The sequence below is a fragment of the Aquarana catesbeiana genome, linkage group LG03 (genome assembly GCF_042186555.1).
Source record: "Aquarana catesbeiana isolate 2022-GZ linkage group LG03, ASM4218655v1, whole genome shotgun sequence".
Classification (NCBI taxonomy): domain Eukaryota; kingdom Metazoa; phylum Chordata; class Amphibia; order Anura; family Ranidae; genus Aquarana; species Aquarana catesbeiana.
In genome coordinates, this window is record NC_133326.1 from 666,994,760 (window position 1) to 667,021,595 (window position 26,836).

At 45.3% G+C, this 26,836-nt stretch overlaps 1 protein-coding gene across 4 annotated transcripts in view; it reads left to right on the top strand.

The window, feature by feature from the left end:
• The first annotated feature begins 15,825 nt into the window (after window positions 1–15,825).
• The window catches only part of BACC1 (BPTF associated chromatin complex component 1), a 30,445-nt gene continuing 19,434 nt past the window's right edge, over window positions 15,826–26,836 (top strand). For 2 of the 4 annotated variants that reach the window (XM_073622835.1, XM_073622836.1), the window contains exons 1-2: window positions 15,829–16,112; window positions 22,551–22,645. In XM_073622835.1, the coding sequence (XP_073478936.1) occupies window positions 16,092–16,112; window positions 22,551–22,645 (116 nt within the window). In that variant the 5' untranslated portion in view covers window positions 15,829–16,091. Of the gene's footprint in view, window positions 16,113–22,550; window positions 22,646–26,836 lie in introns of all 4 variants that reach the window. The other 2 variants (XM_073622838.1, XM_073622837.1) reach the window with 2 other exon arrangements.

Genomic DNA, 26,836 nt, shown 5'->3' on the forward strand with positions numbered 1-26,836 from the left:
AGTGAGGAAGTAACAGTTATACCTTTCCCGGCCATTTTTCAGTGCTGTCAGTTGCCAATTACTGTTAAGCAACATCTGTACCCAAAAGAATTTTAGATTCTTTTTTTTTGTTTTTGTTTTTTTGGGGGGCAGATGGAACTTTCTTTTGGTGGTATTCAACACAGTAATAAACCCAAAAGCAAACATTTATTATATTGCAGCTTACCAATTCTTAGATGTGATGGCTGCATTCGTTTTGTTTTTTAGACTTCCTTCTTTTTTTCATCTGGTGATCCAGCAAGTCTGTTGTTTTTGGTTGTACTGAATGTATCAATTTACATGGATGAGACAAACCATTTAATGCTGACAGGGGTGATTACCCATAAGGTTTCATCCCCTTAATGACCAGGCCATTTTTTTGCGATTCGGCACTGCGTTGCTTTGACAATTGTGCGGTCATGTGACGCTGTACCCAAGAAAGTTTCAGGTCCCTTTTTTTCCCACAAATAGAGCTTTCTTTTGGTGGTATTTGATCACCTCTGCGTTTTTTTTCATTTTTGCGCTATCAACAAAAAAAAAGTGACAAATTTTGAAAAAAAACAATGTTTTTTACTTTATGCTATAATACATATTCAATAATAAAAATAAAATGTAAAAAAAAACAAATTTCTTCATCAGTTTAGGCCAATGTGTATTCTGCTACATATTTTTGGTAAAAAAAAAATCCCAATAAGCGTATAGTGATTGGTTTGCGCAAAATTTATAGCGTCTACAAACGGGATAGATTCATGGACTTTTTTTTTCCCAGCAATTTTTAGTGGGATTGCGATGGACAAATCGGACACCTGACACTAATACAGTGATCAGTGCTAAAAATATGCACTGTCACTGTACTAATGACAGTGACCAGGAAGGGGGTAACATCAGGGGTGATCAAAGGGTTAAATGTGTCCCTGGGGCAGTGATAGAGAACCTTGGCACCTCAGATGTTTTGGAACTACGTTTCCCATGATCAACTACAGTGCAGAGTGCCTGAGAATCATGGGAAATGTAGTTCCAAAACATCTGGGGTGCCAAGGTTCACCATCACTGCCCTAGGGGGTTCTTGCTAACCGTGTGGGGATTGCTCTAACTGGGACAACACAGAGATCCGTGTTCTTGCTTAGCAGGAACACAAGATCACTGTGTTCTCCCGTCAGAATGGTGATCTGCCTTGTTTACATAGGCAGATCTTTGTTCTTCCTCTCTGGGGAACAATTGCGGGTGGCCGGCGGACATCGCGCCTGCCTGACCTGCTGATTGGCTCCCCCTCTGTCCAATCGGCACATTTGCCCCCAGAGGCGACTGCACGAAGTGATGTACAGGTACGTCGTTTCACGCAGCTGAGCCGCAGTAAATGTGCGGAAGGTGGTCCGGAAGTGGTTAAAAGCTTTTCTTTATTCATTCGTTCATGTAAAACCTTTTATCCCAAAAAGAACACAATAAAAGTGTATGCTATAATGGACTATAAAGTGTGAGCTGGAGTTCGGCTTCATTTTGTTATTGTATCTAAATCTGCTAATGCATCTCACTAACCCCCCCCCCCCCCCCCGGACTGACAGGACTGCTGTGCCCCCTGTGTTCATTCCTCCAGAGTTGTGTGTTACTGGCCAGATCACCAGGTGAACTCAAAGACTGGAAAAAAAAAAGCCAAAGAAAACAAGTGCAGCCACCACATCTACTGATTGATAAGCTGCAATATATTTACATTTTGGGTTTAGGTTTAATATCGCTTTCACTTCCTGTCCCATAGACAACACAGGAAGTGAGAGAGTCCGTTATACATTTCCAGGCCGTTTTTCAGTGCTGTGACAGTTTGACAATAACTTGGTCATGCAACACTGCTACCCAAATTAATTTTAATTATTTTTTGGGGACACAGGTAGAGCTTTCTTTTGGTGGTATTTAACAACCATTGTTTATTTTTATCATATAAAGGAAAAAAAAAATACCAAAACTTTAAGAAAAAAAAAAAAAAAATCTGTTTCATTTTCAGTTATAAAATATTACAAATAAAAATGTGAGGATGGTGTGAACACCCCGCAATCGACCTCATTTTGGAAAGTAAGCACCCCAAGGTGATCGTATTTTGTGCCCCAGTGTTTTAGAAATTAATACATTTGCTGGTGGGGGTTGAGGGGGTTAAATCATGGAACTTGGTAATGGTGCACTAGATACATTTTATATATATATATATATATATATATATATATATACCCATTGTGAGAAGAAGCGGGTGGCTCTCCAATGTAAACCGTAGTAGTTTTTCATTTGTGATTGCCTCTATTTGGTAATCACAAGGCACAGAGCCACTCTGATTGGCTCTGTGCACTATACCTGGGATCTGTGATGACTTCATTCGTATTGTGTTGGCACCCACAAGTTGGAAATGGAGCCCTTTAAAAAAAAAAAAAAAAAGGTGCAGCAAAATACCACATCCACCCTATCTCAATTTTAAAACCTATTTCAGTGTAGGCAAGCGCTTTAACCACTTGCCACCCGCCATATAACAAAATGACATCGGCAAAGTGGTTGCGATATCCTGACCGACGTCTTTCAGGATATCAAGCTGCGGCGATCGTTGTTGCGGGGGTGTCAGTCTGACACAACACAACTCCTATCTAGGTAAAGAGTCTCTGACAGAGACTCTCTACCACGTGATCAGCTGTGTCCAATCACGGCTGATCACGATGTAAATAGGAAGAGCCGGTGATCGGCTTTTCCTCACTCGTGTCTGACAAACAGGCATGTACTGGCCATTGGGACTACAGGGAGTTTCCCGGTGGGCCGATGGCTCAGTGGGCCGGTTTGGGGCTATAGCTCCGAATCTGGGGCCCATAGCCCAGAGTCCCAGGAGTCCCCAAACACAGGTAGTGTGTCGCGGCCTCTCTGCAGCCGTGCGGCGGGCAGCATGGGAGAGCAGGCGGGCAGCATGGGAAAGCCGGAGAGTGGACAGGCAGAGGCGGGCGGGCGAGAGAGCAAAGAGATGACATCATCTTTCACCGCCCGCCCTGCATCACTGCTGTTCCGCCCTCACTGTGCAACCACGGGCAGCAGAGAGATTACATCATCTCTCACTGTCCGCCCTCTCTTTGGTGACCCGGATGTAAGTGGGGGGCTCTCTGGGGACTCTGATGCAAGGCTGAGGCTCCTTGGGGACCCTGATGTAAGGGGGAGGCTCCCTGGGGACCCTGATGTAAGGGGGAGGCTCTCTGGGGACCCTGATGTAAGGGGGAGGCTCTCTGGGGACCCTGAGGTAAGGGGGAGACTCTCTGGGGACCCTGATGTAAAGGGGAGGCTCTCTGGGGACCCTAATGTAAGGGGGAGGCTCTCTGGGGACCCTGATGTAAGGGGGAGGCTCTCTGGGGACCCTGATGTAAGGGGGAGGCTCTCTGGGGACCCTGATGTAAGGAGGAGGCTCACTGGGGATCCTGATGTAAGGGGGGCTCTCTGGGGACCCTGATGTAAGAGGGGGCTCTCTGGGGACCCTGATATAAGGGGGAGGCTCTCTGGGGACCCTGATGTAAGGGGGAGGCTCTCTGGGGACTCTGACGTAAGGGGGGGCTCTCCGGGGACTGTGATGTAAGGGGGAGGCTCTCTGGGGACCCTGATGTTAGGGGGAGGCTCCCTGGGGATCCTGATGTAAGGAGGAGGCTCTCTGGGTACCCTGATGCAAGACTGAGGCTCTCTGGGGATCCTGATGCAAGACTGAGGCTCTCTGGGTACTCTGATGTAAGGGGGCTCTCTGGGGACCCTTATGTTTTTTTGCACAATTGTGTATAGTTTATATACTGTTTTTGTGCATGTTTGCAAAATTAAAGTGGGCCGGTCTGGATGAAGTCCAGGGCCAAATTTTTGTCCCAGTCCAGCCCTGCTGACAAACGCGAGTAGAGGAGATCCAATCAGCTGCTCTCCTGATGGGGGGGGGGGGTGTCTGTGCTGATTGTTTATCAGTGCAGACCACCAGGATGCCGCCAGGACCACCAGGGATGGCCACCATACTGGACCACCAGGGAAATGCCAATCAGTGCCAAAGAAAAATGCCTGCCAGTGATGCCTATCAGTTAAATCTATCAGTGCCAGCCATCAATGCCCAGCAGTGCCATTTATCAGTGCCACCCATAAGTACCATCAGTGCAACCTATCAGTGCCCATCAGTGAAGGAGAAAACTTACTTATTTACAAAATTTTATATAACAGAAACAAAAACTTTATTTTTTTCAAAACTTTTGGTCTTTTTTTATTCGTTTAGAAAAAAATAAAAACCGCAGAGGTGGTCAAATACCACCAAAAGAAAGCTCTAATTGTGGGAACAAAATGATAAAAATGTAGTTTGGGTACAGTGATGGATGACCGCCCAATTGTCATTTAAAAAGTGACAGCGCTGAAAGCTGAAAATTGGCCTGGGCAGGAAGGGGGGAAAGTGCCCGGTATTGAAGTGGTTAACAAAAAAAAAAAAGGTCCCGCCATTGTATAATATTAGAAATTCCTTAGTTGCAGTATTCACCTCTCGCCTCCTCTCTGGTACTCTTCCCCTGAAAGTACCTCTTCTCTGCCACAAGATGTCCTCAGTCTTCTGGGTTGAATGACACCTGGATGAGTGCGTTGTGTTGGGGACCTGCAGAGCGTCACACACAGTGCCATGTACTCATACTGGTGTAATGCCATCACTGCACTCTCTCTCCAACACAGAGGACAGTCCAGCAATGGATAAGATATGAAATGCACAAATACAGAAGGTAAAAGGGGAGAAATGCAGGGCTGAAGCTGGACTTGAACATATGTTATCTTATAAAAACGATGGTATATTTAATCAGAAAGGACGTGTTAGGACAAGGGAGCAAATCGGGGCTTTTTTGCTTTGTGCAGTGCTCAGTCTAACAGTGTGGACTTGCCTAAAGTACACAATCACCTTTGTAAAAAAAAAAATTAAAATGCGCTCAGCCCCCTCCATACACACATCATGAAGATCTGTACCCCTTCAATGGCTCGGGCCTCCCAGACATACTCATTGCAGGAGCAACATACCAGCAAACTCCAGCCTCCGGAAAGGAGGTCCTTATTCCCCCTATATAGATATTTCTCATTAGAGGGGTCACCAGTTCTAGCCGGCAGCACTGATCAGTGTATTCTGACACCCCTCTTCCAGAATACAATAACTCGGCGGGAAGGATTCCCCCCCCATCCACATCACATATGACAATAGGACTGAGATGTACAATATACACTCACCGGCCATCTCATTAGGTACACCTGTTTAATTGCTCGGTAACACAAATTGCTAATCAGCCAATCACATGGCAGCAAATGTGGTGAAGACGACTGAAGTTCAAACCGAGCATTAGAATGGGGAAGAAAGGGGATTTATGTGACTTTGAATGTGGCATGGTTGTTGGTGCCAGACAGGGCTGGTCTGAGTATTTCAAAAACTGCTGATCTACTGGGATTTGCACACGCAACCATCTCTAGGGATTACAGAGAATGGTCCACAAAAGAGAAAATATCCAGTGAGCGGCAGTTGTGTGGAGGAAAATGCCTTGTTGATGTCAGAGGAGAATGGGCAGACCAGTTCCAGATGATAGAAAGACAACAGTAACTCAAATAATAACTTGTTACAACCAAGGTATGCAGAATACCATTACTGAACGCACAACACATCGAACCTTGAAGCAGATGGGCTACAGCAGCAGAAGACCACACCGGGTGCCACTCCTGTCAGCTAAGAACAGGAAACTGAGGCTACAACTCACACAGAATCACCAAAATTGGACAATAGAAGATTGGAAAAACGTTCCCTGGTCTGATGAGTTTCGATTTCAGCTGTGACATTCAGATGGTAGAATCAGAATTTGGTGTAAACAACATGAAAGTATGGATCCATCCTGCCTTGTATCAATGGTTTAGGCTGGTGGTGATGTAATGGTGGGGGGGATATTTTCATGGCACACTTTGGGCCCTTTAGTACCAATTGAGTATCATTTAAACACCACGTCCTTCCAGCAGGATAATGCACCATGTCACAAAGCTCTAATCATCTCACCACTGGACAATGAGGTCCCTGTACTCCAATGGCCTCCACACTCACCAGTTCTCAATCCAATAGAGCAACTTTGGGATGTGGTGGAATGAGAGATTTGCATTATGAATTCCCTGTCCCTACTGAAGAAAAGCATCCCCACAATATGATGCTGCCACCACCATGTTTCACAGTAGGGATGGTGTGTTCTGGGTGATGTGCAGTGTTAGTTTTCCGTCACACATAGCATTTTGCTTTTAGGCCAAAAAGTTTGCTGTGTTGATGTGTTCCCCACATGGCTTCTCGCAAACTGCAAACGGGACTTCCATAGGTGTGCGCAGCCTATTGCATTAGGGCGTGCACCCCAAAACTCAAACACATATGGCTTTCTCTGCATCCTCAGTTGCACAGCAGGGCCTGAACAAGGGGTGGGCAGGAGGGGAGGCTGCCTTGGGCGCAATGGTTTATTGCAGGGATGGGGGAGCCCTGTGCCAGATGCTTCTGCTACAAGGCTGACAGGAGTAGTGACAGTGGCATCACTGCTAACCCTAAGACAGTGGTCTCCAAACTGTGGCCTGGGGGGCTGGATGTGGCCCTTTGCTTGCCTATATCAGGCCCTTGGGGCACTATTCCCCCCACTGATACAAGGCACTATTCCTTCTACACCAGCAATGGGGCATAAATATTGTCACCGATACCAACAGGGGACTGTTGGGGGTCAGTAGTAGGATTCCTACTACTGACCCCAACAATGGGGCACTATTCTACCCACTGACACCAGTGATGGGGCACTATTTGTTGCCCTGATACCAAGAACGTGGCACTATTGCTTCCACTGACACCAATGACGGGACACTATTCTTCCCAATGACACTAACTGCAGGGCCCTAATCTTCCCACTGACACTAATAATGGGGCACTATTCCTCCCACTGACACCGATGATGGGGCACTACTCCTCCCACCGACACCAATGATGGCGCATTCTTTACTCTCCCATTGATGACAGGGCATTTTATACTCACACTGGCCACAGTCAGGCCCTCTCAAAGTCTGAAGGATAGTAAACTGGCCCTTTGTTCAGAATGTTTGGAGACCCTTACCCTAAGGAAAGGGGGAAGGGGGTGCCGTTTGGCACGAGAAGGAAAAAATATCTTCAGATATTAAGGGGGGAAAACTTTCATCCAATCAAGTTAATGGGATGAAATATTATCTGACTTTGTCCCGTCATGGAAGCACCAACACATATACAGATACTGGAGATAAAAAAAATGTTAATGAAAGAAAATACTGTTTTTATCCAGCAGAGGTCGCCATCAAAGAACGGAGCAGATAAATGATGCTGACCAGACCGGGAACGTCGCAGAGAAAGTTTTTCTCAATTGCAGTTCGAATTTTAGCTTGAGCACCAAAGGTAACTTGCTGTCATCCCTCCACCACCTACACCAACCACATCTTCCCGCTATTATTACAGTGGTTCTAAAGGCTGAAGGTTTTTCTACCTTCATGCATTGTTTGCATGAAGGTAAAAAAACCTGTGTGCTGCTCCCTCAGCCTCCCTTTTACTTACCTGAGCCTCATCTCGATCCAGCATTGTACATAAGAGCAGCGGCTCTCTTCCTCCTCATAGGCTCAGAGACATTGGCTCCTGCTGCTGTCAATCGCAGCCAGTGAGGAGGGAGCAGGGCGTGGTTTGTGCTGTGCCTGCACTGCACAGGTTAACTGCTCATTCATGTCTAGGGGGATTGGAGATATACTTACCTAATCCTCCTCACACAAGACTGGTCCTTGTGGCTCCTGCCCCCCCCCCCCCCCAATGGTCTAATGCAGTGGACTATGCCTGACATCATCAAGTCCACAGACCTACTCTGGATGTGAGGAGCGCTTGCAGTTTACAATATTGTATAAATCATTTCTGTGACATATTTGTCATCACTCTATTGGTCAATGAGAAAGGAGGTTCTCTCTCCTCGGGTATAAATTTGATCATTCAGAAACCGGAAGTGATGTCCTTGATGACGCCCTTGATGATGTCCTTGATGATGAGGAGGGGCGAAACGCGTTGACGCATTTCCAGGTTTCCTAGCCAACGACGTCACTTCCGCCCTTGGTGAACCCGGAAGAGCCTCACATTTGTCCTATGCTCATTTTTATCTGGAACCTTGTAAGTGTCGCTCATGATTGCGCAGATGAATACATTCTTACAGTACTTCACTATGAGCATCATTTTATTTTGTGGAGCCTGGTGGATATCTTAGCTACCCCAAAGACCTTTGTTTGGAGATCTTACCAAGGAGATCCAGAGGCAGTGGTGTCCATTAGGGGCTCCCAGGCGCCACCTCCTCTATATGGTTAATGGATAGATTCATGCATAGCATGAATCTATCCACGGCCACCCCCTATTCATGCGTCCAGCCCCTTTCAGGACACGGGGCCCCTAAATTACAGTGGCGGGGGTGTTTTTTGAAGCACCTGATAAGAGCCATAGGCTCTAATGAGAAAGGAGGTTCTCTCTCCTCTGGTATAAATTTGATCATTCAGAAACCGGAAGTGATGTCCTTGACGACGCCCTGGAGGAGGGGCGAAACGCGTCAACGCATTTCCAGGTTTCCTAGCCAACAACGTCACTTCCGCCCATAGGCTCTATTAGGCTTCAAAATAGGGTGGGCTCAGAGCACAGAGCATTGCGCCATGAGCCCACCCAGGTGTTACGACAGCGATAGAATATTTGTTGTTGTAACACCGATCCTCAATCTGGCCAATCAGAAGCAGATCTGAGACCCTTTTTCCGAAAAGAAAAGACTTACGATTGGCCTCTGAGGAGGAGGAAATGGAAGCCGACGATGCCTGTGGAGAGCAGAGGAAGGGAAAGCCGCCGCCGCCAAGCAAGGGAAGCCGCCGGTGTATCGCTGCATAGATGGGGTAAAGTGCGCCAGACCCACCCGCCGACCGACCGACGGGGAGGGGGGGTGTGACTGTTTGCCAACCCCCCAAAAACAAATTACCACCGGTTGCCACTGTACATAGGCCCATCTTCCTAACACCAGAAACAGACCCCCCAGACTGCAAAGCTGAGGGTCCATTTTCTCTGGTGAGTAGGTATACAAGAGGGGAGTGTAGCACATGACAGCATGTTTGCGTGAAGCACTTCAGCGCTTTTTTTGGAGCACTGAGCACTTTAAAAGGGACTGTTTTGCAATTTTTGTCACAAAAATAATTTATATAATATTGTAAACTGCAAGCGCTGTATTATTTACATTGTCATTTGAGGTGATTTAGCACTCGGCGGACAGCAGCTGCAGGTCATTTTATTTTATTTTTCACGATTTGACACCTAGCGCGAGTATTTATTTGTTTTAGTGCATATTTTTAGCACTGATCACCTTATTAGTGTCACCGGTCCCCAAAAAGTGTCAGTTAGGTGTCCGATTTGTCCGCCGCAATGTCGCAGTCCTGCTACAAGTCGCTGATCGCCGCCATTACTAGTAAAAATAAATAAAAATTTTAATTTAAAATGTTCCATAGTTTGTAGACGCTATAACTTTTGCGCAAACCAAACAATATACACTTATTGGGATTTTTTTTTTTTTTTTTACCAAAAACATGTAGCAGAATTAATATTGGCCTAAACTGAGGAGGAAATTTGATTTTTGAAATTTTTTTTATTGGTTATGTTTTATAGCAGAATGTAATTTTTTTTTTTTTAAATTGTCGCTCTTTTTTGTTTATAGCACTAAAAATAAAAACCGCAGAGGTGATCAAATACCACCAAAAGAAAGCTCTATTTGTGGGGGAAAAAGAACAAACATTTTATTTGGGTACAACGTCGAATGACCGCGTTGTCAGTTAAAGTAACGCAGTGCCGTATCACAAAAAAATGGCCAGGTCATGAAGGGGGGGTAAAGCTTCCGGAGGTTAGGTGGTTAAAAATAGCATGCAATGCCAAGCTGCAGTTTCCAAAGCGCGCAAAGTCCTTTCTTGTATTAACCGCTTAAGGACTGGAAGATTTGCCCCCTTATTGACCAGGCCTTTTTTTTATGATACGGCACTGCGTCCCTTTAACTGACAATTGCGCGGTCGTGCGACGCTGTACACAAACACAATTTATGTCCTTTTTTTCCCCACAAATAGAGCTTTTTTTAGTGGTATTTGGTCACCTCTGCGGTTTTTATTTTTTGCACTATGAACAAAAAACAGAGCGACAAAAAAAAAAAAAATTTTTATACTTTTTTGCTATAATAAATATCCCACAAAAAATGTAAAAAAATAAATTTCTTCATCAGTTTAGGCCAATATGTATTCTACAGATTTTTGGTAAAAAAAAAAAAAAAAATTGCAACAAGCATACATTGATTGGTTTGCACAAAGTATCATGTCTACAAAATAGGGAATAGATTTATGCATTTTTATTATTTTTATTTTTTTTATTAGTAATGGTGGCGATCTGCGATTTTTAGCGGGACTGCGACATTGCGGTAGACAGATCGGACACTTTTTTGGGGACCATTAACATTTATACAGCGATCTGTGCTATAAAAATGGACTGATTACTGTATAAATGTCACTGGTAGTGAAGGGGGTTAACTGTGTTCCCTAGTGTGTGTTCTAACTGTGGCGGGTTAAGACTGACTAGAGGAGGAGCCAGATCGCTGTTCCTGATTAGTAGGAACAGACCATCTGTCTCTCCTGCCAGAACAAAGATTTGTGCGTTTACATACACACATCCCCGTTCTGGCTCTCGTGGCCGCGTTCGCGTACGACCGCCGGACACGTGCTTTAGGTCCCCTGCCGTGCAGCAGGCGCCTGCTATTGCTGTTTAAAGGGCCGACGTACAACCACGGCGATTCGCGGGAACGAGCCGACCTGCCGCAGTATAATGACGGAGGCTGGTCAGCAAGTAGTTAGGAGGTATGGACTCCAGAGGGAGAGATAATGTTGCCCCTGTACAAATCATTAGTAAGACCAGTTCACAAAAAGGATATCGGGGAACTGGAGAAAGTGCAGAGAAGAGCAACCAAACTGATAAGAGTCATGGAGGAGCTCAGCTATGAGGAGAGATTAGAGGAACTGAATTTATTCTCTCTTGAGAAGAGAAGTTTAAGGGGGGATATGATCAGCATTTACAACGACATATGTAGCGATGGCCCCATGGGGTTGCTACGCGTTATAGCATCCACACGTTTCACCCTGCTCCCAGACCTCCATTAGACACACTTCTCAGTCAATGAAGTCTTTTGCTTGTTTTTATTAGGGGATTGAATTTGGTTGGGGAAAAGGGACATGGGATGCCCGTAGGATGAACATTGCTTGGCAGAATAAAAGTAGCTGCGTCTCACTTCTCAGCAGAGTAAAAGTAGTTGCGTGTATCCTTCTCCATAGAACAAAAGATGGTTGACTCTAAACTTGACAGTCCTTTCCTCCAGCACACTACTTAGGAGCTCTTACTTCACTGTCCGACTTTAGTCTCCTGTCACACCATTAGCACATGACTAGGCCTCACTCTGAATAAGTCTTTCCTTGATGGCCCTTTGTAGGTCGGGGTCTGCAGTACCCCTTTGTGGTAGCAACCGATTTGAAAGAGAAGAAAAAATGTAGATGGACTACTGACACCAGCAAGTCCGACTTGCAAATCCTGCCCGCCCTCCTGGCTGCAGCGACTTGACACAAAACACCCACAGTCTCTCCCTCTGGCTCTACATCCAACTCCCCTGACATGTCTCTTCCAGATCATTCCGCTCACCAACACCTGCCCTGGATCCCTCCTGAATGACTTTACTCCGGACCAACTGTCTCCTTCAGCTCCTGTTCCAGGACACCACTCCATGACCGTGTAAGGAGAGGCTCCCTCCCAACTCCAGAGCTCCCTGCCTGAGGTACACCCCCCCCCCCCCAGAAAGGGGGTTCCCTCAGACACGACAGTCTAACACTCCATCATCCAGTTCACCCAGCTGACAACTCCTCCCCCAGCAGGCTGACCATGGGTGTATGTAGGAGGCCTGCCCCCTAGTTCCTAGATCCTAGCTGGGTATTGGTCAGAGCTCCTCACATGCACCACATGTCACTCCAGCTCTCTGCCCTGCCACTTTTCCAGAACGTTCTCCCTGGAAACAGAGGAAGCACCCAAGAGCTGAGGCACATGTCAGTCACCTACTGCTATACTAAACCACTCCCCTGCCCCCAGATCAAAACAAACAGGCCTAGCTCACAGAATAGGCCTGCCTAAATTTACCTGCGCTGGCAGCTTACACAAACCTACACCTAGTACCTACCTAAGGAAGAGGGTGCTACACTTAAGTGGTCCACATTGTGAACTTGGTGTTGAGTTATTCACTTTAAGGTAATCACAGAGGACAAGGGGGCACTCTTTACGTCTGGAGGAAAAGAAATTTAATCTCAAAATATGGAAAGGTTTCTTCACAGTAAGAGCTGTGAAAATGTGGAATATGCTCCCCCTAGAGGTGGTTCTGGCCAGCTCAGTACATTGCTTTAACCTGTTCCCACCCACGCTATACACGAAAGACGGCTACAGCATGAGCTTTAAATGCCCTCCAATGCATGTACGCGAGTCCCTAGGACTCAGCTGTTCACAGATCGGGATAAAGGGCCAAACACAGCGGCACTTTACCATGTGATGTCAGCCAATGACAGCTGATCACAGGCTGTAAACAGAAGCTGGTTATCGGTTGCTGTCAGCGTGAGGAGAAAAGAATAAAGCCGATAACAGGCTTCTGTAAAAGGGACATCGGTCCCAACATTTGCCCATCAGTGCTAGTGCTGCTAATCAGGGCCAATCAGTGATGTCATGCAGTGCCCATCAGTTCCTCAGTATCAGTGTCACCTACCAGTGCCTATCAGTTCAGCCTCATCAATGCTTCCTGATCAGTGCCCACCAGTGCCGTCTCATCAATGCTTCCTGATCAGTGCCCACCAGTGCCGTCTCATCAATGCTTCCTGATCAGTGCCACCTCATCAATGCTTCTTTATCAGTGCCCACCAGTGCCGCTTCATCAATGCCTCCTGCTCAATGCGGCCTCATCAAAGCTTCCTGATCAGTGCTGCGTCATCAATGCTTCCTGATCAGTGCCGCCTCATCAATGCTTCCTGATCAGTGCTGCGTCATCAAAGCTTCCTGATCAGTGCTGCCTCATCAATGCGTCCTGATCAGTGCCGCCTCATCAGTGCCTCCTGATCAGTGCCGCCTCATCAGTGCCTCCTGATCAGTGCCGCCTCATCAATGCCTCCTGATCAGTGCCACCTCATCAATGCTTCCTGATCAGTGCCGCCTCATCAATGCCTCCTGATCAGTGCCGCCTCATCAATGCCTCCTGATCAGTGCCGCCTCATCAATGCTTCCTGATCAGTGTCGCCTCATCAAGGCCTCCTGATCAGTGCCGCCTCATCAATGCCTCCTGATCAGTGCCACCTCATCAATGCCTCCTGATCAGTGCCACCTCATCAATGCCTCCTGATCAGTGCCGCCTCATCAAGGCCTCCTGATCAGTGCCGCCTCATCAATGCTTCCTGATCAGTGCCACCTCATCAATGCCTCCTGATCAGTGCCGCCTCATCAATGCCTCCTGATCAGTGCCGCCTCATCAATGCCTCCTGATCAGTGCCGCCTCATCAATGCCTCCTGATCAGTGCCGCCTCATCAATGCTTCCTGATCAGTGCCGCCTCATCAATGCTTCCTGATCAGTGCCGCCTCATCAATGCCTCCTGATCAGTGCCGCCTCATCAATGCTTCCTGATCAGTGCCGCCTCATCAATGCCTCCTGATCAGTGCCACCTCATCACTGCCTCCTGATCAGTGCCCACCAGTGAAGTAAAAAAATTACCTGTTTCCAAAATGTTATAACAATCTATGAAAAAAATTATTTTTTTCAAGATTTTCTGTCTTTATTTGTTTATTTAGCAAAAAATAAAAAAAACCCCAGTGGTGATTAAATACCACCAAAAGAAAGATCTATTTGTGCAAAAAAAAAGGATAAAAATGTAATTTGGGTACAGCGTTACATGACTGCGCAATTATCATTCAAAGTGTGACAGCGCTGTAAGCTGAAAACTGGCCTGGGAAGAAAGGGGGTAAAAGTGCCCGGTAGGCAAGTGGTTAAAAAAGATCTGTATTCTTTCCTGAAGTATAACTGGATACTAACATACGTGTGCAATTTCTAAATCTTGGCATGTTTGGTATCTATTTACTCGACACAACCTTGTGTTTTATATTTTATCACATAATTGGGTATTATATTGCATTTGTGTACATTTTTTCCCTGAAAACGTGTTTGATAAACAGTCGCACAAATATTGTGTCCCATAAACAATTGCAACACCCACCGTTTTATTCCCCGGGAAAGATCTAAAGCTGATTCTAGGAAGGAATCTCACAGTGGGTGATGGGTGACGGTGGGGGGGTCACAGTGGGTGATGGGCGACGGTGGGGGGGGTCACAGTGGGTGATGGGTGACGGTGGGGGGTCACAGCGGGTGATGGGTGACAGTGGGGGGGTCACAGTGCGTGATGGGTGACGGTCACAGTGGGTGATGGGTGACGGTGGGGGGTCACAGTGGGTGATGGTGGGGGGTCACAGTGGGTGATGGGTGATGATGGGGGGTCACAGCGGGTGATGGGTGACGGTCACAGTGGGTGATGGTGGGGGGGGTCACAGTGGGTGATGGGTGACGGTGGGGGGTCACAGTGGGTGATGGGTGATGATGGGGGGTCACAGCGGGTGATGGGTGACGGTCACAGTGGGTGATGGTGGGGGGGGTCACAGTGGGTGATGGGTGACGGTGGGGGGTCACAGTGGGTGATGGGTGATGATGGGGGGTCACAGCGGGTGATGGGTGACGGTCACAGTGGGTGATGGGGGGGGGTCACAGTGGGTGATGGGTGACGGTGGGGGGTCACAGTGGGTGATGGGTGATGATGGGGGGTCACAGCGGGTGATGGGTGACGGTCACAGTGGGTGATGGGGGGGGGTCACAGTGGGTGATGGGTGACGGTCACAGTGGGTGATGATGGGGGGTCACAGCGGGTGATGGGTGACAGTCACAGTGGGTGATGGGTGACGGTGGGGGGTCACAGTGGGTGATGGGTGACGGTGGGGGGTCACAGTGGGTGATGGGTGACGGTGGGTGTTGCCGGTCGTAGTGCCCCCCACACAGCAGTAGATGGGAGTGGTAAAGTCCATGTATGAGAAATGGGAAGTTCAGGTGACCCCGGTGCACCAATTTATAAAGCTGGGGGCCTTATGTGTACAGACATAGCTAATAAACCTTCTTTGTTGCCCATAGCAACTAGCTCAGGATCCTTTCTATGAACTACAACACAGTGGTGCAGTGGGTAGCACTTTCGCCTAGCAGTAAGAAGGGTCATTGGTTCAAATCCCAACCACGACACTACCTGCCTGGAGTTTGCATGTTCTCCCTGTGCCTGCGTGGGTTTCCTCCCACACTCCAAAGACATGCTGGTAGGTTAATCGGATCCTGTCTAAATTGTCCCCAGTATGTATGAATGTGAGTTAGGGACCTTAGATTGTAAGCTCCTTGAGGGTAGGGACTGATGTGAATGTACAATATATGTAAAGCGCTGCGTAAATTGACGGCGCTATATAAGTACCTGAAATAAATAAATAAATAAATAAATAAACTACAACAGTGGAAGCTGATTGGTTGCTATGGGTAACAGTACAGGATCATTCTCTCTCTCTCAGGCTCTGTAATCTTTATTGTGTAGCTCAGCCAATCAACAAGCGAGCCACCGGCCAATAGGAACACAGAGGGGGGCGGGAACCTACGAATGAGGGTAATGGACAGTGACGTCAGCCAATAGCCGCGCGGCTGTAGGCGGGAACCACCGTGCTTTCGATCGTCAGCGGAAGGAACCAATAGCAGCCCGAGGCTCGGGTGTGCGGGCGGCGAATTAGCTAGAGGGGGAAAAAGGCGACTGGTTCGGGGGTATCGGGTCGCCTCACCGTCAGCTGCACGGCCGGGGAACGCAGAACATCTCGGCTTGCTCCTGGTATACCCGCTCTTCCCACCCACTCCCCCCCGGCGCCATGACGTCAACGTCCACCAAGGTGAGCGGGAGGCCTAGGCGGTCTGTGATTGGAGGGGAGGAATCATCTGGTACAGTTGTGGTGCATCCTGGGATTTGTAGTTAAGTACCAATTGCTGGGTTGTTGCTAGTTCATGTACTGAACTACAAATCCCAGCATGCAGAGTCAACCTTCTGCTACAGTGGCCAGGAGCAGCTACATTATATCAACATGCTAGTGTATTATTATTAGTGTAGAAGGAGGCTGTATATAGTAACATTGATCTAATCTAATACATATTATGGCTCAGTGCTGATTATCAATAACAACACAATGATTATAATCTCTGCCATTGTGACTTTTATTATCACTGATATCAGCACAGCTGGCTACTGTTTTGTTTTTTAGTGCTCATTGGAATTATTATTATTATTTTTATTATGAATATTACAGATGTAATATTGATCATTATGCCTGTTTGAAAAAAATCGCCTTCCATTATAATCAACGGTAGCGCACCATAAATGCAGCACTTTTTACCTGTAGCCACTCCGCGAAAGCGGTAAAACCGAAGTTTTAGCTGCGCTTTTTAACTGTAGTAGCAGTAAAATGCATCAAAACGCACTGGACCCTAGTATAGTGGGAAAAAAACAGGAAAAAAATAAGAAAAGCGCCTGGGATACATCTGGAAACACATCAAAAACACACTGGAACGCGTTAAAAACGTCGATGCAGAAACACATCTGTAAAGGATGTGGAGTGCATTTTTGTGGTGTGAACCCGGCCCTGAGGCTCCGTTCACATCTCCGCGTTCTGAAGTTGCAGGCGGAATCGCCGCGGTTTCTGCCTGCAATTTACAATAGTGACAATTCACGGGGTTCCCGGTGCGTTTCCCATTGATTTTAATGGCACCCCAAACGCAGCACGATTTTCCCGCGATTTGGCAGGCAACGATTGCGGTAAAAACACACCAACAGAATCGCAGGACGCCCCTCGCCCAAAAGAAATACAGGAGCTTCCTTTGGGCGACGGGCGTCCCGTGATTCTATTTGCACGTTTTTACTGCGATTGTCCCCCCCATACACGGGGATGTGAAAGGAGCCTGAAATGAATGGGGAGGTTTCCAGGTGTTGGTTAGAGGCGATTTCTAGCGCTAAAACGCCTGAAAACCGCCTCGGTGTGAAAGCAGCCTTAACCACTTGCTGACCAGGCCTTTTCTGGAACTTTTTATTGACTTTTATTTTAAATTTATTTTTAAGTTAGACCCCTTTCACACTGGGTTGGTTTGCAGGCGCTATTGCGCTAATAATAGCGCCTGTAAACCGACCCGAAAGTGCCGCTGCTTTCATTCCAGTGTGAAAGCCCCGAGGGGGGTAAAAAAAGTCCTGCCAGCAGCATCTTTGGAGCGGTGAAGGAGCGGAGTGTATACCGCTCCTTTACCGCTCCTGCCCATTGAAATCAATGGGACGGCGCGGCTATACTGCCGGCAAAGCGCCTCTGCAGAGGCGCTTTGCGGTGGTATTTAACCCTTTCTCGGCCGCTAGCGGGGGGTAAAACCGCCCCGCTAGCGGCCGCATACCGACGATAAAACGCCGCTAATAATAGCGGCGTTTTACCACCGACCCCGCCCCAGTGTGAAAGGGCTCTTAAAATCAGGATTTTTTTTGCTCGAAAATTACACAGAACACCCAAATGTTATATATATATATATATATATACGTTCGCTTCTGCACACAGAGGGATGGGGCGCTTTCATTTTTTTTTTTTTTTTTTTTAATCTTATTTATTTTATTTTTTGTTCTCACACTGTCCCTTTAATTGTTATAATATTTTATCACTTTTATTCCTATTACAAGTAATTTAGACATTCCTTGTAATAGAAATAAGAGATGACAGATTTGCTTTTAAAAAAAAAATAGTTTACTTCCGCCCTAGACTGTAAGTGACGTTATGACGTCTATTCAGTCCTCCAAGGCCATAGAGGTGATCAAAGACGATCTGGTCTTTAATCGCCTCTGTGAACAGCCGTTTCTAATGCCCCATACACACGATCAGAAATTACGTCAGAAAAAACTTGGAATGGTGAAGCCACACCCACCGTTACAATGCCGGCGCCGCAGAGAGAAGGGCGAGAGGAGCGGAGCTTCGTTCCCCCGCATTGCTGGACCCTGGGACAGGTAAGTGTCCGATTATTAAAAGTCAGCAACTGCAGTATTTGTAGCTGCTGACTTGTAATTTTTTTTTTTTGTCGGAAATCCGCTTTAACCGCTTGCCGACCTACCACAGTACATATACTGGGGCAGGTCCGCTCATACAGGCACCATAACGTACCTATACATCATGGCTTTCTTCTGGGTCTGCTCACAAATGCGCAAGCACACCTGAAGCTTGAGTTGCCATTCGCTGCAGCGCAAGCCGATCAGTGGGTCCCGACCAATGATTCATGGCCAGAGCCCACTGATCGGAGGAGCGAATTACAGAAGAGAGCCCTGTGTTGGTAAACAACACAGAGCTCTCTACAGACAGCAGTGATGTACTGTTTTGTTTTGTTTTTGCTCCCTGCAAAGCAGGATGTAAAAACCGGCACATTGCTTAGTAAAAACAGCACACAGTAAACATTGCTAGGCACACATTTAACCCTTTGATCGCCCCTAAATGTTAACCCCTTCCCAGCCTGTGTCATTAGTACAGTGACAGTGTGTAGTATTAGCACTGATCACTGTATTAGTGTTACTGGTGATGTCAGTGTCAGTCAGTTCCCCCCTAGTGTCAGTTAGTGTCTGATTGGCCATCGCACTATCACAGTCCTGCTCTAAGTCGCTGATCACTGCCATTACTAGTATATAAAAAAAAAAAATCCAGTATATTCACCATAGTTTGTACACTTTTTGGAATTTTTTTTTTACCAAAGACATGTAAGCAGAATACATTTTGGCCTAAATTTATAAAGAATTTTTAATATTTTATTATTATTTTTTTTTCTATTGGATATGTTTTATAGCAGAAAGTAATATATATATATATATAGTGTGTGTGTGTGTATATACATACATACATACATACATAATATATATATTTTTTTTTTCCTGTCTTTTTTCGTTTATATTGTAGAAAATAAAAGACGCGGAGGTGATTAAATACCACCAAAAGAAAGCTCTATTTGTGTGAAAAAAATGATATAAATTTTGTTTGGGTACAGTGTTGAATGACCGCTCCATTACCAGTTAAAGTAGCACAGTGCTAAATAGCAAAAAAAATAACCCAGCCTTCAAGAGGGTAAAACCTCCCGGAGCTGGCAGCTCTGCACATGCTCAGTTTTCAGTGTGTTTTGAGCATTTCCTCCCTTTCACATTGGAGCAGCCCATGTGACCATAGAGTCACACATGTGGGTGTATACACAGTGGTAAATGACAGCCCTCTCCCTCCCTCCCTCCTCCATGCCCAACTAACCAGCAATACACAATGGGCAAAGGATCTTATATGTAGATTGATGGAGGCTTCACCTCCCTCTTATTCTAAGACACAGGCTGGAGGGATGAGACACAGCCTGTGACTGGCAGAAAACCGCCCACACCATGTTATTTCCAAAAAAATAATAAAGATTTCATTTCAAATATATATTTGTATGACAATTTAAAACAGTTTATTGATATTAATGATTTATTTTTACTCTGTATTCCAAAGGCTGTTTTTTTTTTGTTTTTTTTAAATATGTGACCAGTAGCAGAGGACTAGAAGCTCCTCCTGCTTATGTTTCCCTGCAGACAGGCTGGGAGAGAGCTGGGTCATGTGACAGCTGTAAATTGAATAGACCGATAGACGGTTCGAATCTCTGCTTGTTCAGCAGGGATCGGTCAAGATTTAAACCATGCATGGGCAGGCTGATTGTACCCAAGTTGATCAATTGATCGTCTTGGGTACAACCAGCCTGTAGGATACTTCATGCGATTATTGCCAGCAGCTATAGCCACTAGCAATAATCGCTGTGTGTTCTCTTGGCCGGGACAGCTCCCCGTCCCCCTACTGGGAGAATACCATACCTCTGTGGGAGGGATTCCCCCATCTACACTACCTGTGTTGATGGAGGAATTGAGCGATTTTTCTTTCCTGCAACCATAAAATCGCTCCATCTATGTGCATTAAGGCTCCACCCACACTGGACAACTAGACGCCTTTTCTCCTGGCAGCAGATAAAACTCTTGGCACTTGTAAACACAGTAACACGTTTTAGGTGCATCAAGCGCTTGGAGCGTTAGTTCATTTAATGGGCCGGAATAATCATTTTATTCTGGCTATTGAAATGAAATAACACTCCAAGCGCTAAAACACGCCTATTGTTCACACGCGTTTTACATGCGTCAAGCATATTTTCTGACAAAAAGCTCCTCTCCTCAACGAGATTTTGGTGCATTCAGATTTCTGCCACTAAACTCGCCTGCCTCTGACCTGCTCTAAACACTTACACTATATTATCAAAAGTATTGGGACGCCTGCCTTTACACACACACTATATTATCAAAAGTATTGGGACACCTGCCTTTACACGCACATGAACTTTAATGGCATCCCAGTCTTTGTCCGTAGGGTTCAATATTGGGTTTACCCACCCTTTGCAGCTATAACAGCTTCAACTCTTCTGGGAAGGCTGTCCACAAGGTTTAGGAGTGTGTCTATGGGAATGTTTGACCATTCTTCCAGAAGCACATTTGTGAAGTCAGGCACTGATGTTGGACAAGAAGGTCTGGCTTGCAGTCTGCGCTCAAATTCATCCCAAAGGTGTTCTATCGGGTTGAGGTCAGGACTCTGTGCAGGACAGTCAAGTTCCTTCACCCCAAACTCGCTCATCCATGTCATTATAGACCTTGCTTTGTACACTGGTGCGCAGTCATGTTGGAACAAGAAGGGGCCATCTCCAAACTGTTCACACAAAGTTGGGAGAATGAAATTGTCCAAAATGTCTTGATATGCTGACACCTTAAGAATTCCCTTCACTGGAACTAAGGGGCCAAGCTCTGAAAAAAGGCCATGCCTTTACAGTCGATGAAAACAAGGCCATTTTTTGCACTAGATCAATGTTTTTTTTTTTTTTTTTAATCTTAATGTTTTCCATTGTAGAGGAGAGATGTGGGGTCTCATTGACCTAGGGTTGCCACCTGTCCGGGGTTTACCCAGACTGTTCGGGTTCTGAATCATGTGTCCAGGTTTCAGACTGCCTGAAACCCGGACACATTATTCAGACCAGACTATGGCTTCCAGATACATCTGAATGAGAGGTGCTGACGGCCAAAGGGTGAGTGAGCTCACCATCCATCCCTGCCTGTGACTGAAGTCTCCCTCCTTCTCTCTCCTGCCTCTGAGTGAGTACACTAAGGTAATACAGGGTTCTCAGAGCACCCCTTACATCAGAGTTCCCCTTTACACCAGAGGTTGCAGTGTTCCTCCTTACATCAGAGTCCTCTCCGTACATCAGAGTTCTCAGTGTTCCCCCTTAGATCAGGGTTCCCAGAGCATCCCTTATGTTAGAGTCCACAGAGTTCTCCCTTACATCAGAGTCTGCAGAGTCCCCCCTTACAGTGAAAGGGAACTCTGCAAGTTCAGATGTATAAGGGGAACTATGTGGACTCTGATCTAAAAGGGAACTCTGTGGACTCTGATGTAAAGGGGGACTCTTGTTATTAACTTCATATGATTAGAAATGTTTTTTAATAGCAAAATATATTTATAGTTTATACTACAAAAAAAAAATTGCTGTGTGCCCCTAAAGTGTTCGGGTTTGACTTGAAGAAAAGGTGGCAACCCCTATATTGACCCCACATCTCTCCATAAAGAGGACCTGTCGTGCTTCTGTTTTTGTCACAAAAGGATGTTTATATTTCTTGTGACAGCAATAAAAGAGATACAAAAAATGCAAAGGGACAGTGTAAAAATAAAAAAAAAGTAACAAAATAAATAATAATGATACTTCTTTTTTTTTTAAAAAGTGCCCCCGTCCCCCTGTGCTCGCGGGCAGTGGCGAACACATACGTAGGTCACGCCCACATATGTAAACGGCGTTCGCACCACACATGTGAGGTATCGGCACAAACATCAGAGCGAGATCAATAACAGTTTGGCGCCATTGCATTCCATGTGCAGTTTTAAAGCGTGACATGTTAGGTATCTATTTTCTCGGCGTAACATCTTTCATATTTTACAAAAAAAAAGGGTTGAATATATTGTGTTTTTTTGTTTTTTTCTTTTAATTCACTAAAGTGTATTTTTTCCAAAGAAATTTCATTTGAAAAACTGCTACGCAAATACCGTGTGACATAAAAAAATTGCAACGACCGCCATTTTATTCTCTAGGGCCTCTGCTAAAAAAACAAAACAAAATGTATAATGTTTTTTTATTTGCAGGATGAGAAGTATATTTTTGTGATGATATTTATGAATGGTGTCACGAGTCTCATTATATGATGTACCCTTTGTGTGTCCGCACAGGTCGGGGAGATATTCTCTGCAGCTGGAGCCGCCTTCACCAAACTAGGAGAATTGACTATGCAACTCCACCCTGTGACAGATTCCTCACCGGCGGGGTAAATGTCCTATAGATCTGCTACTTACTGTACCTGTGTCTGCTAAAGTCTGTATTCCTCTGAGCTATGTGTCCTTCCTTCACCTCTCTAATGACTAGAGAATAATGCGCCTCTCATTGGGAGAAAAGAGCTGCTCTATAACGTTTCAGGCCTCGAGAAGAGCAATGAAAGTTTCCTGTTTTTGCTACAAATTGTTAAAAAAATTGTTTGCTCTAAAATCTATTTTGTAATTTAGTGCTTTTAAAGTGGGGTTCCACCCAAAAAAACAAAAATACCTGAAAAATTCTAAAAACAAAAAAACATTTGGATATTTTTTTTTTTTTACTTACCTCTAAATGCCTGTTGCTAGGGGGTCCCTCGTAGTCTGCCTCTTTCTTTGCCTGGGCTGGTGACATCACTTCCCCCTCGGCACAGGAAGGGCTCAGCTCTGCTCCCTCCCTCCTGTCAATCATCTGGGACCCATTACAGGTCCCAGGTGATTGAGCGGCCAATCACGGCGTGCGGCGCCGCTTGCGCATGCGCAGTGGGTGCCAGGCTGTGAAGCCACAGCCCGGCGCCCACAGTTGAAATGCCGGCGCCGACGAGCGGAGGGGGGGGACGAGCGGGGCTTCGATCCCCCGCATTGCTGGACCCAGGGACAGGTAAGTGTCCAATTAAAAGTCAGCAGCTGCAGTATTTGTAGCTGCTGACTTTTAATTTTTTTTTTTTTTTTTAATGGACCCCCTGGGTGGAACTCCTCTTTAAGGCCCCATTCACACCTCCAGGGTTTTGTAGCTTGAAGCTTCAAAACGCTGGAGGAGAAAAAAAACACAATTATTCTCTATGGAGGTGGTTCACATCTCCACTCCAAGTTGCCTGAAGTCAAGCGCCTAAAGCTCAAAAAAGTTCTGGAGCATTTTTTGTAGCTCAAATCGGGAAGATTGGTGTGTTTTTTTTTTTGTTTTTTTTTTAAGCTTTTTTTTTGTCCATAGAAATGCATGGAAACGCTTGATTTGAGCGCTTTAGTGCGTTTTTGTTGCGTGTTTTTCTGCTCGAATGCAAAAAGTAAATATAAGTATTAATAATAAATAATAAAATACACAAATAATTATAAATAAAATAAAAAATAATAAAAATATAAATTCAATCAAAAAACCCTAACCCCAACCCCTATCTTAACCACTTGCCGACCGCTGCACGCCGATATAAGTCGGCACAATGGCAGCGGTGGCCAAATGGGCGTTCCTGTACGGATCCTTTAATTGGCGGGGTTAGAGGGTGCGCCTGGCGCGTACAGTGTGACCGTGCCCGCATGGACCCGCAGACTCCCGGCGATCGCGTCACGGAGTCGCAGAACGGGGAGATGCCTATGTAAACATGGCATTTCCCCGTTCTGCCTTGTGACAAGACAGAGATCTACTGCTCCCTGTGATCAGAGAAGTGATCGCTGTTATGTTAGTAGTAGCCCCCCCCCACAGTTAGAATCACTCTCTAGGACACACTTAACCCCTTGATCGCCCCCTAGTGTTTAACCCCTTCCCTGCCAGTGTCATTTATACAGTAATCAGTGAATTTTTATAGCACTGATCGCTGTATAAAAGACAATGGTCCCAAAATAGTGTCAAAAGTGTCCGATGTGTCCGCCATAATGTCGCAGTCACGATAAGAATCGCAGATCGCCGCCATTATTAATAAAAAATAATAATAAAAATGCCATAAATCTATCCCCTATTTTGTAGACGCTATAACTTTTGCACAAACCAATCAATAAACGCTTATTGCAATTTTTTTTTTTTTTTTTTTTTTTACCAAAAATATGTAGAAGAATACGTATCGGCCTAAACTGAGGAAAAAATTTTGGTTGTTTTATATATTTTTGGTGGATAATTATTAAAGCAAAAAGTAAAAAATCTTGCTTTTTTTTTCAAAATTGTTGTCTTTTTTTTTTTTTTTGTTTATAGCGCAAAAAATAAAAACCGCAGAGGTGATCAAATACCACCAAAAGAAATCTCTATTTGTGGGGGAAAAAAGGACGTCAATTTTGTTTGGGTACGACGTTGCACGATCGCGCAATTGTCAGTTAAAGTGACACAGTGCCGAATCGCAAAAAGTGCTCTGGTCAGAAAGGGGGTGAAATCTTCTGGGGCTAAAGCGGTTAAAGTAGAACTATAGGCAAAAAAGTAATTCTCTTTTGGTGGTATTTGATCACCTCTGCTTTTTTTTTTTTTTTATAACCCCGGTCTAATATTTTTTCACCATCTGTGTCCTATTGCGGAGATTTCCCTTCACTTCCTGTCTCATAACTAAACAGGAAGTGAGAGGAAATCCCTGCAAAGTAAGGGAATTCCTTGGGGACCCCAAGGTCACCAGAACCAGTGTCCCCATTGGAAGATTTCCCCACTATTGCTTTTCTGGGGACAACCCAAAATTTGGGATTTTCTTTTACTTTCACTTTCAATGATACTGGTAAACAGGGCAAATAGGGCGAATCTCTCTGACGGGGGCAAAAGCTGACAGGTGTTCTAATCCCTCTCCACTCTATTCAAATCTAAAAAGAAAAAAGTTTTGCCTTTTAGTTATACTATTATGTATATTTTCCGATAATATTGACCCCTAATCCTAAACCCTAACCCTAATCCCTAACCTAACAAAATAAATAATAATGAATTAACCCCTAACCATAACCCATTAACCCCTAACCATAACCTTTAACCCCTAGCGGTTAACTCCTTACGAAAAAAAGTAAATAAATAAATGATAAAAATATAAATAAAAGTGGATGAAAAAGCTGAAAAACCCCAACAAATGATGAAACAGATGATTTTTCTCTCTAATTAGATTTGGCTAATTAAAAAACGCCAAAGCTCAAAAATGCTTTAAAAACGCTGTACAAAAATGCACACGCTTGGAAAAATGCCTGGAAAAAACACTAAAAAACGCGACATTCAGGTGTGAATGCAGTAAAGTCTTGAGGTTTTTCACCTTAATGCATTCTATGTATACGCATGTAAACATGCATGTGTGCATAAATGACTCCACTCAAATGTAAAATTTAATATTGTTTTATGGCTTTGTAGTCATCGATGCATTACTGGTATTTACAGAGCTGTATGGTTTGTTCCATAGACAACAATGCATGCATATCCAGATCAGTAAACACAGTGGCTTTTTTTACTTTTGTGTGCAAGAGGCCGTAAAATGGAAGTAAAGTCCACTTTTCAACTTGTACCTACAGGAAAGCTTATAATGGCTGACCTGTAGCTACAGTGACTATCTCCTAAACCTGCACCGGTTAGGAGATATTCACACGGGATGCAGCTGGTAATGTCACTGGTGCGTGGGCTCTGAACGGACGGCATACCTGTACCGTACCTTCAAAGATCCTCGACGGGGCTCCTGCGTGCATGGGCAGGAGTGACGTCATCACGGCCCCAGCCATTCGTACAGCCGGAACCCGCGAACCTGGAAGGAAGACTGGGTGAAGATGGAAGCACCAGGGAGCCGTGACAGTGCTGCGCTGGAGGGCTTTGTGTGCACGTAAGTCTGTCATAATGTGCTAGTATGCGGTGCATACCAGCACATTATTGCATAGGGCTGCAGGGGGCCAATTTTTTTTACTGGGCAGTTTACTACTGCTTTAAAGTGTCTGTAAAGGTAAAACTGTTTTTTCTTTAGTTTTGGAGAGAGTAGGGACTGGTTGGGTCCCCATCTGGTTTAATTGTTTTCTGTCTGTATCCTATCAGATTAGATCAGATTTCCTCTCACTTCCTATCCAGGAGACATAACAGGAAATGAGAGATCTCTCCACAGTGAGGGAAAATCTCTTCTTCAAGCCATTGATTATGCAGTTTTCTTTCCTTCAACCCTCCTGCTGCGCTATTGTATTTAGACAGTGGGAGGTTTTTCTGCTGTCAGAATATAATGATCACTGCTGGCGGGTATAGCCACGAGCAGTAATTGCACGACAGTAAAACAAACAGGCTGGTTGTACCGAAGTCGATTGATTGATCCATGCCAATACATGGATGCTGAACTGGACAAATTTGGATCCTCCTATGGACAGGTTTAAAGCAAAATTAAACCCATCAATTGAATGGTTTTAAAAACAATTATATTCCTGGCATGCTGGGAATGCTAACTGTCACATTTGCTTGTGCTCTCAACCAAACTGTCAAACCATCAAATGTCTGGTGTCATAACTGATCACATGTG